General features: G+C 40.6%; 1 protein-coding gene across 4 annotated transcripts in view; it reads left to right on the forward strand.

Annotated features, from left to right (window-relative positions):
• The first annotated feature begins 334 nt into the window (after nucleotides 1–334).
• kcnj3a (potassium inwardly rectifying channel subfamily J member 3a) overlaps nucleotides 335–19,825 on the forward strand; it is a 201,386-nt gene continuing 181,895 nt past the window's right edge. Inside the window, exons 1-3 of one of the 4 annotated variants that reach the window (XM_063052270.1) lie at nucleotides 335–417; nucleotides 1,258–2,021; nucleotides 4,004–4,220. In XM_063052270.1, the coding sequence (XP_062908340.1) occupies nucleotides 1,353–2,021; nucleotides 4,004–4,220 (886 nt within the window). In that variant the 5' untranslated portion in view covers nucleotides 335–417; nucleotides 1,258–1,352. Of the gene's footprint in view, nucleotides 418–542; nucleotides 2,022–4,003; nucleotides 4,221–19,825 lie in introns of those variants that run through there. The other 3 variants (XM_063052271.1, XM_063052268.1, XM_063052272.1) reach the window with 3 other exon arrangements.

A 19,825-nucleotide genomic window follows, 5' to 3' on the forward strand; every position in this document is an offset into this window, starting at 1 on the left:
AACAGTTTTGTAATTGGTCAATGATATAACTATGAAAGGTAGTTTTCAGATGTACTCTCAACATTTATCTTTATAAGACTCGGATCGAGTTGTAGTACTACAAAAATAAATGAAGACTAATTCTACCAATTGGTGCAATATATTTTGGGAAACAACGCCACGGTTTTCGAACTGACGAGGTACAGTGGGTTTTTATTCTACTCCTTTGTGGCAACTCCGTTCTCCCTCGGCTTTAAGTGCCGCCCTTCGCCTCTTCACTTCGAGCTACCAGGTTCAAACTCCAAGAGTACAGGAGGAGGAAGGGGTTACTCACTACCTTACTGCAATGCTTACGAAACTCTTCCCCGGCTTCCGCACTCTGGAGTTCGGCGCACACAAGAGCACGCGTTTCCCCTGACTCACGGCGTTGCGCTGTAGGTAGGGTGACCATCAATACAACTTCTCTTACAGCTTCGAGGTTAGAGAACCACCCCCCCCCCTCTCGGTTGGCGCGCGTGCGCGACGCGGGCCGTGGGCGCGCGCTGTCCCGGGGGAGCCCGGCGCTTTCTCTCGTTTCGCCGCGCTCTCACCTGCAGCGCCAGGAAGCGGTCAGCTCGGAGCCCGCAGCGGCGTCCTCTCCACTCTCCTCCCTCCCCCTCGCACAGTCCAGCCGCAACCGAGCACCTGAAGCGCGTTTAACAACCCCGGGGTGGGGGGGAAGAGGGAGGTGTTGGTGCACTGCTCGCCTTCTGCGGCGGAAAAAAAAAGCACCATTAAATAAATATTCATCTAGAACAAGAACAGGACCAAAACCGGAGGGAGGGAGGAGGGAAGCAAAGATTAAAGAGAGAGTGCGGAGCCTGCAGCCTCTATCAGAGATAGCGAATGCCTGCTTTCAGTCGCTTCAGCGTTGGGCACTTGAAATCTGGGATCAAGCAGGAAAACAAAAACTGAGAAGTAAGATAGTACGGAAGTGAAAATGCTGGATGTGGGTGAACTTTTCGAGAGACCGGAGGCTGTGTCAGTTTAGCAGACCCCCCGCCTCCTTTCCCTCCAAGGCTGGGACGCCGAAATCCCACGAGGACCTGCAGGTTCGGTTCAGAAGGCGAAACCGCAGAGGAGGGAAATCGAGGACGGTTGCCTGTGGACTGGTTTTGGCTGCGGAGATCGAGAGCTGGAAGCAATGTTCTTTTGCGCATTTTCGAAAGAGCAACAAATTGGGATTTCATTGTTTGGCTCAGAAGGCTAATTCTCTGCTTTCTCCCGTCTCTTGGTCAGGTAGCAGTTGGGAACCGAACCGTTAAAGTACGACGCGAGGAGAGAGAAAGCAAGCTAAAATTGTCAGAATATTAATCTGGCCAGTTACCCATATTATGTCCGCACTTCGAAGAAAATTTGGTGACGATTACCAGGTAGTAACCACCTTGTCCAGTAGTTCTGGGTTCAACCAGCCACCCAAGAAAAAGAGGCAAAGATTTGTGGACAAGAACGGGCGTTGTAACGTACAGCATGGGAACCTTAGTGGCGAGACGAGCCGTTATCTTTCCGATCTATTCACTACTTTAGTTGATTTGAAATGGCGCTGGAATCTGTTTATTTTTATTCTCACATACACTGTGGCTTGGCTTTTTATGGCATCGATGTGGTGGCTAATTGCTTATATCCGCGGCGATCTCAATAAAGCCCACGATGACAATTACACTCCTTGTGTTGCCAACGTCTACAACTTTCCCTCTGCCTTCTTATTCTTTATTGAGACGGAGGCCACCATCGGGTACGGATATAGGTACATCACTGACAAGTGTCCAGAAGGCATCATCCTCTTTCTCCTACAATCCATTCTGGGTTCCATTGTGGATGCATTCTTAATCGGGTGTATGTTTATCAAAATGTCTCAGCCCAAGAAGCGAGCGGAGACGCTAATGTTCAGTGAACACGCCGTTATTTCCATGAGAGATGGCAAACTGACTCTGATGTTCAGAGTGGGAAATCTCCGCAATAGCCACATGGTGTCCGCGCAGATACGCTGCAAATTGCTCAAAGTAAGTGATACTGCAACACGGCAAAGCTGTCCATATATTCATAAGAATGTCATCTTAATGCATTATATGTGCTATGTTCTGCAAGTGGGAAATAGGATGAATTATTAGATTGTGCATGCGTGTCTCTGTGTGTTTTAGGTTATTTTGAAATCCTAACACTTAACCTTGTCAGAGCTGTTTTAATCTGGGCGAGACTTTGGTAAAAATTTTCTTAAAATAGAGTGATTGGGTTATGATTAGGGCAGGGACTGACGGTCCAGAAAAGAAATTATGGGACTGTGGAGTGATACCATCTCAAATTTAGATTACCCGCAAGTCATACATCTTTATTTACCAAAGCTTTTCACTTCCTCCTCACTCCCCCCCCCCCATTACTGCTACTTGATTTTTGGGTTATAACGTCCTTCTTCAAAACATTAGTCACTTGCCTGGCGATCCGTTCCTTTCCTTGTGGAGGAATCAAAAATTACGTTTGCCTGCAAAACATCGAGTTAAAATTCCATCCCGTCTTCCATTCCCCCCAACCACACTCAATGAAGCTTGGAATTGCTGGATGATTTGGAACGTGGCTGGCGAATCGGCAACTATAATCCCCAAGATACACCCTGTATCCCATGCTATATATATATAATATACACATACACACACACGCACGTGTTCCATGTGATTTGTACACGCACATCAAAATCCACTGACTAGATAACTATACTGACGTACGAACTAGATCCTGATATTCATGTAAAGCAATGAAAATCATGACATTGAAAACCATGTCTTCAGTTTATTTGAATAACAACCGGGATTCTACTTGAGGAACGAAAATATTTCTGACTTTAGATATTATAGCCACTCTAAATTGTCATTTTGTATTTAATTTGTCGTGAAGCTAATACAATCGTGACTATTTGGAATCCAGCTTGTTGGGTGTAAAGAGGGGAACCCAAATTTCTAAAACAAAACCTAAACTGAAGCAAGACTCCATTGTTTAAACTGTAAAGTAAGTTAAATTTCGACTGTTAAATTTCACAAATCGTAAAATATAAGAATATATTTATTAATGCCCCCTTTTTAAATGGTGGAGTGGATTCGCCATCACGCACCGCCAGACGTTACTGGTGAAAATATGGAAATTTTGCACCTTAGAGAATGTAATTTACGAAGCTCATAAACTTCTCAGCAACACTACTGAAATGATGCTAAATAGTGTGACCACTCAACCGACTGTTTTCCTCGAGGCAGCAATTTAACAGGTTGGATTTAAGCAATGATTTGGCAAAACGATTAATTGCCCCAACCCATTTCTTCTAAAGCACTAAAGTGTTCACAGTTTTAAATGTAAATAACCAGAGAGTGTAACTCAGAGCTCATTTCTTCCCGTTTTGATATACTGTTATCATTTGTTGTTATTTCTGAAAACTTTTACTGAGTGGCCGGGTAAAGTGATACAGATAACATACAAACATACATTCTACCTTCTGATCCAACCGCACTGATTGATTTAACTGAGAAGTTAGCCAGGAAATACTAGCTTTGTTTGAAATCCGGTAGCATTTCGGAAACAAAAACAATGGATGAATTAAATGATTCCGATAGTAAAGTTTAAGAAATTAATTTTAATAGCTCAGTAAATATGCTACACACTCTAATAAAGTTATCGTTATTTTTCCCCATGGGAATGTATAAGTGTGATGAACGGTACAAAGGAACTAACTGCGAGTTAACACTGTTAAAATATATTGTAGAACTTGACTGCTATTCAGAACTCTCTGTGAATCAGACGTGAATGCTATGATTTGCAGTAGAATTCTTTCGTGTTACACACAAGCCCTCTCTTTAATCAGCATCATTGAACTTGAATAGAAAGTATTTTCGCTCAAGTTATTAATTGTGCAGCCGGTTGGCAGTGATGTAAAGCGCTTTCTAGATATCTTGTCGAGTAGCTAGTAGCCGAATGTTGATGTCTTCTCTCCACGCTTGTCTAGTCTCGGCAGACGCCCGAGGGTGAATTCTTGCCCCTCGATCAACTAGAACTGGACGTGGGATTTAGCACAGGGGCAGATCAGCTTTTCCTCGTCTCCCCACTCACTATCTGCCATGTGATTGATTCCAAGAGCCCTTTCTACGACCTCTCTCAGCGATCAATGCAAACGGAGCAATTCGAGATAGTTGTTATCCTTGAGGGAATCGTCGAAACAACTGGTGAGTGAAACGACCTACACTTTCGGCAAAGCGTAAGTGCTACCTATTCCCTTTGGGAATAGCACTGTGATCAAGTATCTGTCGAAGGCGGAAATATGTTGTGGTAGAAGCATATTCACCTTAGTTGGCTGTTGTCTAAATATATGAAACTACACACTTGATCATTTGTTTAAAAAGTAACAACTAAACTTTCATCATTGTGAGTAATGGAAAATGTTTGGGGGCGCGTCATAAAATTGAACATTCTGAAAACAACTAATGAATTTTGTTTCTAACCAAAAATCAACTACTATACAACCCCAATGGAGCATAATCTTTCTGCAGTTTCACTAGCAATTATTATACTTTAATATTGCTAAAATATGAAACTAGCGCAACTTCACTCCTGCACATGTCAATTCATTACTTTTACAGAAAATTAGTTTTTGTTTTGTTTCAAGAAGAAATCCTTAGAAATGAACATAAGTTGTATAAAAATGCTGACAATGGGAGATTAATCTTTTCAAACTTGTGCCATCTAGCTCTGAGTGAACTTTTGAGTTTCACTCATCGATCTAACTTCTTTGAACAAAGGCTCAGCAAAGTTCTATATGGGGTATTGTTTCATTCAGAGAACAGCTGAATTAACCAGATAATATGTAAATTAACCCGCATTAAATATTATTACAAAAACATTTTGTAATTGTATCAGTTTAATTGCTTGCTAGTTAATAAAAAGTGCAAGTTAGCACTACTGCATCTTTTGTAGATATTTTTAAATAAGATACAGTTTTGCAAATGAAGAGCAGAATGATACATTTAAAGAATACAATGAAATATGTACACAACTTCAAGTTTGCTGTAATTCAGCAATTTTATTAACTTTTAACAACTGCAGTGATTAACCCAATTATTTCTCAATAGATATCACTCTCCATAATTCAAGTGGAAGATAAATTTCAGACATTCTTGTAAAAAAATGCACTCATTCATAATATAATCACAAGTTTTTTTTCAGCAATGTTTCATACATGTCATATTATAGGGTAACTTGTTCAAGGACAAGCAATGTAAGACCTAATACAATATTGTCAAAATTATGTCTGATAGAGACATAGCACCTTTAAAGTGATACTGTTATCTTATAAAGTATCTCGTGAAATACGTTAACATTTAAACAGAATGTATGATGATGCAACATGATCGATGACACGTTCTGCCATTACCATGTTGCTATTAAACTTTACTTAAATACCTTTACAAAATAGCGCATGCTGCATTCCAAACTTTAGAGCAGGTTGATGTACCTTTAAACTCTAAAAGTGCAGAGGCAATGCTGCTATTATGAATTGTTAAGTTTCAGTTGGTTACCTTTGGAATTAAAAGGGTTGTTAACCTCACATCAATATTAGACTTCTGGAGTCTGTAGTATAGGGTGACAGTTATTGCCTACGGTGTGTCCTGTTATGTCTCTTTAATCTTGGATGCTAAGCAACATCCTCCTGTTCAAAATTCCATTGAGACTGTTTATTTCTGCATATCTGGCATTCATTTCTTCATGTGAAATATTAATTTATGCATTTGATCTTGCAGCTGAGAAAATAATTTTGTAATCCTGCCACATAATTTTTAAGATAAATTTGCATAGTACACATGTGCATACTATTTTTTTGAATTTAAGTACCTTGATACAACTTGTTGAATAATGTGTTCTTTCACGTTAGATGTACTTTTTCCAATAATCCTCCCAATAAGCCCATAAATTTAGTTTGTTTTTCAGTTCAGAATTCATTTACAATGTACAGTTTACATATATTTTCATTTTATTTTTTACAATTGAATTCTGGAAAGGGGTGAGAGGTTATATTGGAATATAAATGAAATGTATCAAGAAACTGCAGAACAAGGGATTGTGCTTATCTTCAGTAAATTCAAATGAGTAAGCAAGTTCCTTGTTGGTATTGAGCAGACGTATGGATTATCGTACTTTTTTAATGTTGCCCAATAATGATACTTTATTAAATTTAATTAGATGGCAAGTGAGACTGTTCAGTGCCCTGATATTCTGAGGTAATCAAAGTGTACAATTTTCAATATAGAAATTAAATTAATATTAGATATAATGACTATGGCTATTGGCCAAGTGTTAGTTCTGGGCCATGGATTTATACAAGGGATGAATTTTGAAGAGATCATTTCCAGAAAATAAGAAATAAAATGTATTTTTGGAAACAGTGGTGTCTAGGAATGATTTAACATAGAACCATGCATAAGTATGACAAATAATATACAGGCTAGAGGTGTGTCTATTTCATAAAGATAAATTGTATGTTAGTTTGAAACTCAGTACCCACTTATTGCTAATCAAAAAATAAGAATGCATGATTGTTTGCTTAACTCTTCACCAAATCCATGCATGGATAGTATTGACAGAATGATCATTCTCCTGTGTATATGTGAATCCTGTCAATTTATTTGGATTTAAAGAGATGACAAATGTTTGGTTAGTGTATAAGTGAATCTGCTACATATTGATCGTGATTTTCAAATGTCAGAAGTTATGCCTGTCTCGGTCAGAGATACTCAGTTGGTGTTAAATTGATATTTGCCTTGTCCATACTTTGGCTTGGTTGCACAGCAAAGACTTCTCCAAGAAAATAACATTTGTTTTATTCTTTAAACAGTTATTACAATTATTATCCCTCATCAACCATTATTACCCCTTACCCTGAACCTTCAGGCTTTTGAACAAGTGGGAATTACTTCATTCAAGGTTATTTACTCCATCACTGAGCTGTTCCCACAACCCATGAACTCACTTTCAAGGACTCTGCATCTTATGTTGTTGATAGTTATTGCATATGTATGTATGTATTTATTTATCTTATATATTTGCATAGTTTGTTGTCTTTTGCCCATCGGTCATTTGTCCGCCCTGTTGCATACGGTCTCATTGATCCTCCTGTGGTTCTTTGAGTTACTAAGTATGGCCGCAATAAAATGAATCTGATAGTTCTATATGGTGACATATATGTACATTGAGAATAAATATACTTTAAATTTCTTTTTCACCCATAGTACTTTATTTCTCTCTATATGAATGTATTTTATTTGCAAACCTTCCTGCTGTTGCTTGGCACTAGTTAAGGACGTGGCAATATTGGTATTAAATTTATGTCAATAAGTTCTGTATGCCATGCAGATTGATTCGTTACAAGGAATCAATACATGTTAGCAATTCATCACAATATTGTAAACACCAGTACAAAGCAAGCAATATTACTGTATTAATTACCAATAGCAATAAATTGTTATTTAATAACACGCCAGATAACTGCTGGAACCTGCAAGAGTTTTCAGGTGTATGCACCATTGGAACTAGTATCTATAGATGATATTTAAATCATATGATATGGTCAGAGCAGGAGTTGAGGTTGTGTAAAAGGTTTTGGAGCTGTAGTTTTGCTTGTGATTCAAGCCAGTAGGAAATTACAATACGTAGTAATGTCAAAATGAGTAGCATTATGTTTGCTGCTTTTCTTTTTATAAGTTTGTGTTTGTAGGAACCCATATTAATTTGAAGGTAATTCAGCTGTTCTAGGTGTTTGGTTTAATCAAAATCTCTATGGTAATTTGCAGCGGTGATACATACATACATGTTGTATGAAATAGTAATTTGGGGTATTGCGACCATTACACTCTGCTCGATTAATATGCCTAGCAGCCTCCACTGGTACCACGTTTACAGCTATAGGAAACAATCTTGTACGGTACCTTCTATTAAATTAGTCAGCAATGGAAAATTATTTCCACCATCGGCTGTGCTTTGAAGGGTGCTTAAATTTGTTCAAGCCAATTGGCACAGTAGAATATCTTTTGCATCATAGGGCAGATCGGCATGACATTATTCTCCAGTTCAATTCCTTCATGATTCCCTGTGTCATCTGGGGAATGCTGAGTGAAGCTGAAATGCCTCCTTAATCAGGGAAAAGAATGAATCACTATAAACCACACTTGCACATCTCACAGCAGTTGAATTGAATGTAACATCAAGGCAGCAGCCTAGAAACATTTCCATTCTATTTGAGAATTACATAAAATTTTATGAAGCAGAGGGAGATTAAGAAAGTTTATAAACTGAATTGGCAAAATAAATATAACACAAAATATTGATAATATAATTGAAACTATCTACATCTGTATTTAATTATTAGTTAATGACCACATCAAATACCTTCAAACAATTAATTTACCTTAGTGGTGTATTAATGACAAAGGAATATCGAATTGATCTAAAAATGCCACTTTCTTGCAATGAAATTATTAATATTGAATGTTTTCTTATTTCTGTAGACTTGGTTATTACAGTTTCCTCGGAATCATAAAATGAAGTGATCCTTTGCGAATTGGCCATCAATCGGTACTGTTGTAGACATCGTCATATAGACTATACATAGTATAAACTATTGAGGTTTATCTATTCTCTTGCACTATTTGGTCTACTTATTGAGCCATGTTGGTAAACTGAGCATGTGAATTTTAGTAGAAATAAACGTGCATCATTTTAAGGTTTACCATTGGCTAAGAAGATTTTATAATTTTATAAAGAGTTCTTGATTCGAATTTCTTTTTGGTGAACATGGAAAACACAAACATAAGAAATACTGCAGATGCTGGAAATCGAAAACAACACACACAAAATGCTGGAGGAACTCACAGTTCAGGTAGGATCCATGGAAATGAATAAACAGTCGATATTTCAGGTGTCGGCTTGAAACGTCAACTGTTTGTTCGTTTCCATGGATGCTGCCTGACCTGCTGAGTTTCTCCAGCATTTTGCATATGTTGCATTGAATATTAATGGAAATAGCCTGGAAATCTTCCACAGCTGCATGTTGGGGCCATTGACTTTACAGTGATAATTGTAGTAATGTATTTTTCATTATTTCAAATCTTACAATTGAACGTTCTGTCGACATTGTATATATTTCCCATCCAAAAAGGTTTTATTCTTGTGTATTAAACATGTGATCTGGTTTGTGTATCAAATCAAGTCGAGATTCTTGAGATTATCCTGGGGGACAAAGGCAGTCTCTAGTCGTGATGGAATGATTTCTGTTAACACCACTACATTGTACCTCTTTCGATATTTAATATAAGCAGCATACAAGTTTACCACAAACTGATTGGTCAGCTTTCTACCTGGACTCCTGATTTGTCTGTCTTTACAAGGATTAAACATTATTTTTCCCATCTACTCATTAATACTCATTTTCCCTATACTATCTGTGACTCTTCTCTCAATGTCTGTCCAACTCAGCTTCTCACCAATGTTCCTCAAGCTCACAGGTTTTCCTTTTAAAATGGGTATTATTACGACCATCACCCCTTCAAAGAAAAAAACAGCTTCCTGTCAACTTATGTGTGGTCTTGTGTTGGAATTCATTTTCCACTTTCCCATCCTTTTTTTTTAGGCTATCAGTGTGTCACCTTTGAGAGTTATGATGGGAGTGAATTTTCATAATAGAACCATACACAATTTGCTTTTTGTGAACCACCTGTTGTGTGACAAGCTGCATTTGTCTCTTTTCACTTGACATCAAAATCATGTTTAATATCACTGGCATATGTCATGAAATCCTCCTTCCCCTCCCACGCCCCCCACCCCACCTTCACATTCTAGCATCTTCTCCCTTCCTTTCCAGTCCTGAAGAAGGGCCTCGGCCTGAAATGTCCATTGTCTACTCATTGTTTATTGAGCCTGACCTGCTGAATTCCTCTAGCATCTTGTGTATGTTGCTCTGGATCTCCAGCATCTGCAGAATTTCTCATGTTTATGTCATGAAATTTGTTGTTTTGTGACGACAGCACATTGTAATCATAAAAACCTATAAATTGCAATAATAAGCATTGCATAAATAAATAAACAAAGTGCAAAAAGAGAGGAGAAAATGTGAGGTGGTGTTCATGAGTTCATTCTTCATTCAGAAATGTGATGGCAGAGGGGAAGAAGCTGTTCCTGATAAGTTGAGTGTGTCTCTTTAAGTTGTGCCTACTCCTTGATAGTAGCAATGAGAAGAGGGCATGTCCTGGGTGATGGGGGCGCTTAATGATGAATGCCTTTTGAAGGTGTCCTCAATGCTGGGTATGCTAGAGCCCATGATGGAGCTTGCTGGGTCTACAACAACCTGCAGGTTTTTCAGATCCTTTGCAGTGGTCCCTCCATACCAGACTGTGATGCAACCAGTTGGAATGCCCACTTTTGGTTAGAATACCAATCCTCCTCAAAGTCCAAATGAAATATAGCCTCTGTTTTGTCTCCTATGTAATTGCATCAGTATGTTGGGCCCAAGATAGATCTTTAGAGACATTGTTCCCCTGGAATTTGAAATGGCTCACCCTTACCACTGCTGATCCCTGGATGAGGACTGGTGTGTGTTTGCTTGACTTCTCCTTCCAGAAGTGCACGATCAATTCCACGGTCTTACTGAGACCATGCTTGTTGCTGCAATACCACCCAACCAGCTGATCTGTCTCGCTCCTGCTTGCTTCCTCAGCACCATCTGAAATTCTGCCAATAGTTGTGTCATCGTCAAGTGTATTGATAGGTTTGAGCTGTGCTTAGCCACGCAGTTGTGGGTGTAGTGAGAGTAGAGCAGTGGGCTAAGCACGCATTCTTGAGAGTTGATAATCAGCGAGGAGGAGATGTTATTTCCATTCCACACAGATCATGGTGTCCTGGTGAGGAAGTTAAGGATCCAGTTGCAGAGGGAGGTACAGAGGTCCAGGTTTTGCAGCTCGTTGATTAGAATTGAGATTAGGATTGTGTTGAACTTTGAGCTGAAATCAACCAACAGCAGCCTGACATGGGTATTGGTATTTTCTAAGAGATCCAAGTCTGAGTGGAGAGACAGTGAGATTGCATCTGCTGTAGACCTATTATGGTGCTAGGCAAATTGCAGCAGGTTCCAGCCCTGAGCTCCAGGCCGGGTCTTCACGTGCTGCTATTGTGACTCCCGGCTCCCCTTCCCCCACCACCACTCTGCAACCCTGTCTCCCTCACGTTCCATCATGTACTCCTGGGCCCTCAGAGGCTCCTTCTTCCTCTCACCCCAACCCTCCCCTCTCCACTGACACCCCCAGCCTCCCTCCCCCTCCCCCCCGATCACAATTCTCATCCGTGCCAGGTCTTTACCATCCCCTCCGACCTTCAACTGTTGAAGGCAGAACGCTCTGTTCTCAGTAAGGGCCTCACCTTTGTCCCCCTTCGCCCACACCTCAGCGAGTTCCGCGTTCGCCATGATGCTGAACTCTTCTTCCGCCGGCTCCGTCTTTGAGCCTACTTCTTTGGCAAGGACTCTCCTACACCCACTGATGACCCCTTCTCCCATCTTCAACCCTCCTCCTCTTCATGGACACCCCGCTCTGGTCTTCTGCCTGTTCTGGATCTCTTTATTGCTAACTGCCAATGGGACATCAACCGTCTCATCTTCACCACACCTTGTTCCCATTCCAACCTCAGTCCTTCCGAATGCTCTGCCCTCCACTCCCTCCACACTAATACTAAACTTACTATAAAACCTGCCGATAAGGTGGGTGCTCTTGTAGTCTGGCGTACTGACCTCTACCTTGCCAAGGCACAGCGACAACTCGTGGATAGCTCCTCTTATTTACCCCTCGATCATGACCCCACTAAGGAGCACCAGGCGATTGTCTCCCACACCATTACCAACTTTATCCACTCAGGGGATCTCCAATCCACTACTACCAACCTTATATTTCCCACACCCCGCACTTCCCGTTTCTACCTCCTTCCCAAGATCCACAAACCTACCTGTCCAGGTAGACCCATTGTCTCAGATTGCTTCTGCCCCACCGAACTCATTTCTTCATACCTCAATACTGTTTTATCCCCCCTTGTTCAATCCCTTCCTACCTATGTTCGTGACACTTCTCGCACTCTGAACTTTTTGGATGATTTTAAGTTCCCTGGCCCCCACCGCTTTATTTTCACCATGGATGTCCAGTCCCTATATACTTCCATCCCCCACCAGGAAGGTCTCAAAGCTCTCTGCTTCTTTTTGGATTCCAGACCTAACCAGTTCCCCTCTACCAACACTCTGCTCCATCTAGCGGAATTAGTCCTTACTCTTAATAATTTCTCCTTTAGTTCCTCCCACTTTCTCCAAACTAAAGATGTAGCCATGGGCATCCATATGGGTCCCAGCTATGCCTACCTTTTTTGTTGGCTTTGTGGAGCAATCCATGTCCCAAGCCTATACTGGTATCTGTCCCCACTTTTCCTTCGCTACATCGACGACTGCATTGGCGCTGCTTCCTGCATGCATGCTGAGCTCGTTGACTTCATTAACTTTGCCTCCAACTTTCACCCTGCCCTCAAGTTTACCTGGTCCATTTCTGACACCTCCCTCCCCTTTCTAGATCTTTCTGTCTCTATCTCTGGAGACAGCTTTTCTACTGATGTCTACTATAAGCCTACGGACTCTCACAGCTACCTAGACTATTCCTCTTCTCACCCTGTCTCTTGCAAAAATGCCATCCCCTTCTCGCAATTCCTCCGTCTCCGCCGCATCTGCTCTCAGGATGAGGCTTTTCATTCTAGGACGAGGGAGATGTCTTCCTTTTTTAAAGAAAGGGGCTTCCCTTCCTCCACTATCAACTCTGCTCTCAAACGCATCTCTCCCATTTCACGCACATCTGCTCTCACCCCATCTTCCCGCCACACCACTAGGAATAGGGTTCCCCTTGTCCTCACCTGCCACCCCACCAGCCTCTGGGTCCAACATATTATTTTCCGTAACTTCTGCCACCTCCAACAGGATCCCACCACTAAGCACATCTTTCCCTAACCCCCCACCTGCTTTCCGCAGGGATCGCTCCCTATCCCTTCCCACCGATCTCCCTCCCGGCACTTATCCTTGTAAGTGGAACAAGTGCTACACATGCCCTTACACTTCCTCCTTCACCACCATTCAGGGCCCCAGACAGTCCTTCCAGGTGAGGCAACACTTCACCTGCGAGTCGGCTGGGGTGGTATACTGTGTCTGGTGCTCCCGATGCAGCCTTCTATATATTGGAGAGACCCGACGCAGGCTGGGAGACCATTTCGCTGAAAACCTACGCTCTGCCCGCCAGAGAAAGCAGGATCTCCCAGTGGCCACACATTTTAATTCCACGTCCCATTCCCATTCTGATATGTCTATCCACGGCCTTGTCTACTGTCAAGATGAAGCCACACTCAGGCTGGAGGAACAACACCTTATATTTCGTCTGGTTAGCCTCCAACCTGATGGCATGAACATGGACCTCTCTAACTTCTGTTAATGCCCCACCTCCCCTTCATACCCCATCCGTTATTTATTTATCTATCTATCTATTTATTAATTATTAATTTTTTTCTCTCTCCTTTTTCTCCCTCTGTCCCTCTCTCTATGCTCCTTGCCCATCCTGTGGGTTCCCCCCCCCCCTTGTCTTTCTCCTCGGACCTCCTGTCCCATTATCCTCTCATATCCCTTTTGCCAATCAACTTTCCAGCTCTTGGCTCTATCCCTCCCCCTCCTGTCTTCTCCTATCATTTTGGATCTCCCCATCCCCCTCCCACTTTCAAATCTCTTTACTCACTCTTCCTTCAGTTAGTCCTGACGAAGGGTCTCGGCCCGAAACATCGACTGTACCTCTTCCTAGAGATGCTGCCTGGCCAGCTGCGTTCACCAGCAATTTTTATGTGTGTTGCTTGCAGTATGTCCAGGTCGTTGCTTGGCAGGGGTTGATTCCATGGTCAACTCCTTGCTTTGGCAGGAATTGATTCTGGCCATGATCAACCTCTCGAAGCACCTCATCGCAGTAGATGTAAGGGCAACTGGGTGATAGTTTTTGAGGTAGCTCACCCTCCTTGGGCACTAATGTGATTGTCACTCTTTTGAAGAAGGTGTAAACCTCCGACTGCAGCAGTGAGAGATTGAAGGTGTCCTTGAGGACTTTCACCGGTTGGTTGACGTAGGTTTTCAGTGCACAGCCAGGTACACTATCAGGGTCTCGTGACGATTCACCATCTTGAAAGATGTTCCATTGTCGGTCTCCAAGACAGAGATCACAGGGCCATCAGATGCTGCAGGAACTCACAAAGGTGTAGTTTTATGCTCCAAAACGATCTTTAAGTTTGTTCAATATGCTTGTCAAGATATCAAATAGCAGCAATTGTGTCATGAGAATGCATTAGTAGCTCCTGTATTTCATATCTGAGTGCTCCTTACAGTGGCATTATGTTGGAATGAATGCTGATGAAACTGCCCTCCCCACCCCACCCCTTTACCTTTGATTTCACAATTATTGATATACACAAGTGAGCCAGAAGTTTTAGTTCAGCACTTGTACCCTGTTAAAAATTTCAAACATGGTGTCTGTCACCCTTCTTCCTCATTCAGTGTGAATTCATAAGCACACCCTTTAGGTGGTGTGATATTCAAATTGAGATTATTTCCAGTTCCAGGATGTTGCTAGTTTACAATCCTATGTTCACATTTTGGCTCAACAGTTCATGGACAGAATGCTCCTTCAACATTCGTTATATTGCATTCATTCAGTACTCTTTAGGTCTTGTCTTACCTTCTACCAAGTCCTAATTTTTTATGCCCTCTCCAACTGCCAGTAGCTTTTTCTTTACCTTTAACAATTTTTATTAAGATTTTTAATGTTAAGGTCTTCTGCTAAAAATTTTTACATTGTTATATCCCCCCGCCTCCAAAATCTTTTTCTTTTAGGCATCTAAAATATTTTGAACCTATGTGAACCACTACATAGTCATTTGGATGGTGGGATGGAGGTGCTTCCAAAGGAAGTGCAAGGTGCTCCTTCCCTCTGCCAGTGTGCAGGTTACCCTTGGGCAAGGTGTAGCACCTGCTTAGTTCCTTGATCAGGGTCACATGAAGCCATGGGAGCTGGTGGTGGATGGTTGTATGGTCAGTTGGTGCACATCACGAGTCCTGGTTATGCAACCACTGATGCTAGGCAGACAATCTCTGAAGAATATTGATAATGGCTGGGGTCACCTGTCTTGTAAAGACAGTGTCCAGAAGGCAATGGCAAATCACTTCTGTAGAGAAGTTTGGTAAGAACAATCTTGGTCAAGACCATGATCGTCTACATCATATGACTTAGCACATAATGATGATGACATAGTTATTGGTATCGAACTCATTCACCTGCAAATACCACAGGGCATGTTATTATTCAGAATGCACTATTTATATACTATTGAGCATGTTTTTGACAGATAATATTTCAAGATATTATAATAATTCAGTTATTAAAAACACTGTACTTCCATGCATTCACCAGTTGGGGTCACTAGTTCTGAAGAAGATGAAAGATTACCTTGACATATGTTATTCTTTTCAAGGTCTTTAATCTTGCTTGAAGCACCAGATTTCATACTTTAACCTGGCTCTTTATACCATTTTCTAATTTTCATTCCTATATGAGGGACATCCAGGTATTTTTTATGGAGAAGTTATCCGAATTACAGTAATGCAATTTCTTCACAAGATAGTCATTTTAATTTGTCACGTTTTCTGTTCAATAGATCTTTCATAGATTAACAATAAGCAAATTGCACTTGTCACCATGTAGAACAAGAGTGCATTTAAATAAAAGTTTTCAGGTTGCAGTAATCAAAGGGATCTCTTCCTCATGCATTTGATTGGTTTTAAAAACAAAATAGTTACTTATGTAACACACAGCAAAGTTGCTGGTGAACGTACCAGCAACTTTGATGTGTGTTGCTTGAATTTCCAGCATATGCAGAATTCCTCGTGTTTGCATAGTTACTTATGTATAAGCTTATTCACAAACTTTCCTAAAGCATTTTGTTCAAATTTATATACTTGATTTTGTTGTAATTTGTACCGGTCAATAGTCTTATTGAATGATAAGATTACATATGAAATATTGTAAGCAATGGTTCAGGATCATGTAAAAAAAATTGACAGCTAGTGTAGTCCTGCAAATATGTCCTCCTAATCTTGCACATGGAATTATTGTGTTAAACTTTCAAATCAACTTTTGTGTCGCCCTCTCACTGAAAGAGCAGATGCATTCTAACAATGATAAGTTTCATAATGATCTGAAAAATGTTAACTTTCTACTTGGTCATGGAGGCACTCCACACAAGTTTCTTTTTATTCCAATACCTGTCCTTTCCAGCATTGTTTGTGATTAGCTACCAATATATCTCAGTGGTGCATATGCCTGTTTTCCATTAGTTACTCTTTCAGGACATTTAAGCTAATAAGTATTCTTAGTGGTAAATATTGGAGACAAAAAGTAAATAAGCTTATCAAATATTTACAGATTTTATATATATTTTGCCTGTTCATATATGAGAGCAGAAAATGCTCAGCAGGTCAGACAAAATTGGAGAAGAGGGAAGTAGTTTTGAGGTTTTTGGCTGATGACCCTTCATTAAATCCTTTTCAGGCTAAGCCTATTAATTTTTTCCTACATCTGTTTATCCTTTATTTTTTGTACGCGCCTGAACTACTCTATTATATTCACTTAAAACATTTTTATTAATTAGGATGAAGATCTTTCCATTCAACTCCTTGTTGGTGACAACTTGTATTTTAGGACAGAAAATTAAAACAAACAGGAACAGCCTGAAATACTAACAGTTTCTCTCTCCACAGATACTGGCTGATTTTAGTCTTTCCCAGCAATTTCTGTTTTATTTCAGGTTTGCTGGAAAATCAATATTCTGGGGTATTTCAGATAAGCCTAGATATTCTTTAATGGTAATGATATTCTAAATAAACTCGCAACTTGAACAATTAGGAAATCAGAGTAACACACACAAAATGCTGGAGGAAATCAGCAGGTTAGGCAATGTTGTGCTGAATCAATTAAATTAGTAATCAAATGGCTAACTAAACTAATTTCTTCTGCCTACACAATGTCCAGATCCTTCCATTGCCATCACATTCATGTGCCTATCTAAACGTCTCTTGAAAGTCCCTAATTTATTTACCTCTACCACCACACCAGGCAACAAATAATAGGCACCCACCAGATACACCAACCAAGAATAGAGCAATATAGCAAATGAATAGCGTAAATATAACAATACAAAAAACCTCAACAATCAAACAACAAAATGCAAAACCATGCCAGATGGAAAATAAAAACCACTATCTGAGTTTAATAAAAAAAAAGTGTCCCTCATATCTCCTTTGAAATGACCTCCTCTCACCTTAGATGCATACCGTCTGATGTTAGATATTTGCACCTTGGGAAAAAGATATTGTTTGTCTGTTTTATCTATGCCACTAATAATCTAATACACCTTTATCATATCTCCCCTCAGCCTCCCTTTTGAATAATGGAACAACATTAGCTGCTCGTCAGTCCTCCGGGATCTCACCTGTGGCTGGAGGGACCCAAACCTTTCAGTCAAGGCCGCAACAATGTTTTCTCTTGCCTCTCTCAGTGATCTGGGATATATTCTATCAGGGCCTGGGGACTTACCCACTTTAATACCCAACCTCAATATGCCCAAGCATATCAATACACTCAGCACTGATCTCCCTAACCTCCATGACCTTCTCTTTGGACAATACAGATGTAAAGTAAGGACCTCACCCACGTCCTCTGCATGCAAGCAAATATTCCCCTCTTTAAACTTGAGTGATCCTACCCTCTCCCTAGTTTATCCTCTTTCTCTTGATGAATGTATGGAGTGCTTTGAGTTTCTCTTTTAATTCTACTTGTCTGCAACTTTTTATGGCCCCTCCTAGCTTTCCTAATTCCCTTTTTGAGTTCTTTTCTGGCTTCTGCATAACCTTCAAGATCCCTGTCTGATTCTAGCTTCCTAAGCTTTGCATACTTCTCTTTTTTCTTCTTGACTAAATTCATCTCCCTCGATATCCATCACTCCCTTACCTTGCCATCCTTGTCCTTCCATCTTACTGGAACATACCTGTCCCCGACTCTGCGCAGTTGTTACTTTAACACACTCCACATGTTAAATCTGGCATTGCTCAAAAACAGCTGTTTGCAATGAACTCTCTCTAGTTCCTGCCCAGTGTTCTCATAATTTACCCTACTCCCATTTACTATTCTCCCACAAGGCTCATACTTATCCTGTCTATATCTATCTTAAAACTTAAGGAGTTCTGGTCACTGTTCCTGAGCTGCTTACCCACTGAAAGCTCAATCAGCCAGCCAGGCTCATTATACCCACCTCCAAATTCAGTATAGCCCTTCTTCTTGTTGGATTATCTACCTAGTCTATCTAGGAAGAGCGTATAAATGAGATTAGGGCCAAATCCAGGTTATTAAAGCTAAATAATTCTAATTGCTAAACTAGGTGCGAAATTCACTGTAGCTTTTCCTACATTGAGTGACCTTCAGATACAGTTGTTTCACTGACATTTTGAAAAGGTTGTATGTGGTATACATACTTTGTGAATAAATTTACTTTGAGCTTTGAATCTGATAGAGGACAGTGGGCCGTGTGAGAATGGAAGGAGGAGGGGCACCAGAGAGAGGTGATGGGCAAGTGAGGAGAAGAGAAGAGGTAAGAGGGAAGCCTGAATGGGGAATGTAAAAAGAGAGGAGGGGCAGGGAGGAAGTTAGGGAAATCGGTGTTCATGCCTTCAGGGTACCCAATGGAGTATGAGGTGCTGATCTTCCAACGCGAGGATATCCTCATTGTGACTAAAGAAAGCCATGGACCCACATATCAGAATGGATTTTAAATTGTAAGTTTAACTATGTCCACTTGTTTCATGGACTTCACGAACAAGGAAATGACTGCATAAAAGCATTGAAAAGAGCTAATGAATTGCCTGTCATATTTTTCAGAAGGTACTACAAGATTTCATCAGAAGGCTACTGCTTGTTAAAGTGTGCATATAGATGAGAGGGAAGTGCAGCTTGGAAAATGTGATATCTGCCATAGAGAATGTACAGATAAAGAGTGACATTCCTTAACATTTCTGAATATCAGTATTTCAGAAGACATGGTCATATTTCACGTCATTGCAGGCATCAGTAGTTTGCCAGAAGAGGACCTGCTGTCTTGTGGATTTGCTAGGTATGCTTTCCCAGTGGCCAATCAAGTGAACATTGTTCTCAGCGTCTTTGCTGCTGTGATATTTCAGGTTCTGACAGATGCATTTGCAAGATCTTACACCTAGGGCACTCTACACAGGGACATTCTGACTGACTTGTTTGTTCTGAGGCATGGCATTTTATCAATTTAATAGAAATGAAACTAGACAATATGATTGGGCACTTGGAGTTTCAGATGATTTTTGTTTGCATGAATATAGCAATTAACATATTGAGAGATGTTGTCAGGGTTTCTGCTATCTCAATGTCAGACTCACTCATTATTGAGGTTCTCTTAGACTCTTTCAGTCCACTCATCTGATATCTTAATTCCAAACTCTTTTTTTCATTCTCATCCACCTGCAAGCAAGTACACATCCCCACCTCAAAAATCTCTACTCTCCTCACTACAATGGATTGTTTTTAATTTATGTCCAGCATTTCAGACAAGTGAAAATTACACTTTATTAGGCATTAAGCAAAAAGAATGGAGCAAAACA

Source organism: Mobula hypostoma, chromosome 6 (genome assembly GCF_963921235.1).
Source record: "Mobula hypostoma chromosome 6, sMobHyp1.1, whole genome shotgun sequence".
NCBI lineage: Eukaryota > Metazoa > Chordata > Chondrichthyes > Myliobatiformes > Myliobatidae > Mobula > Mobula hypostoma.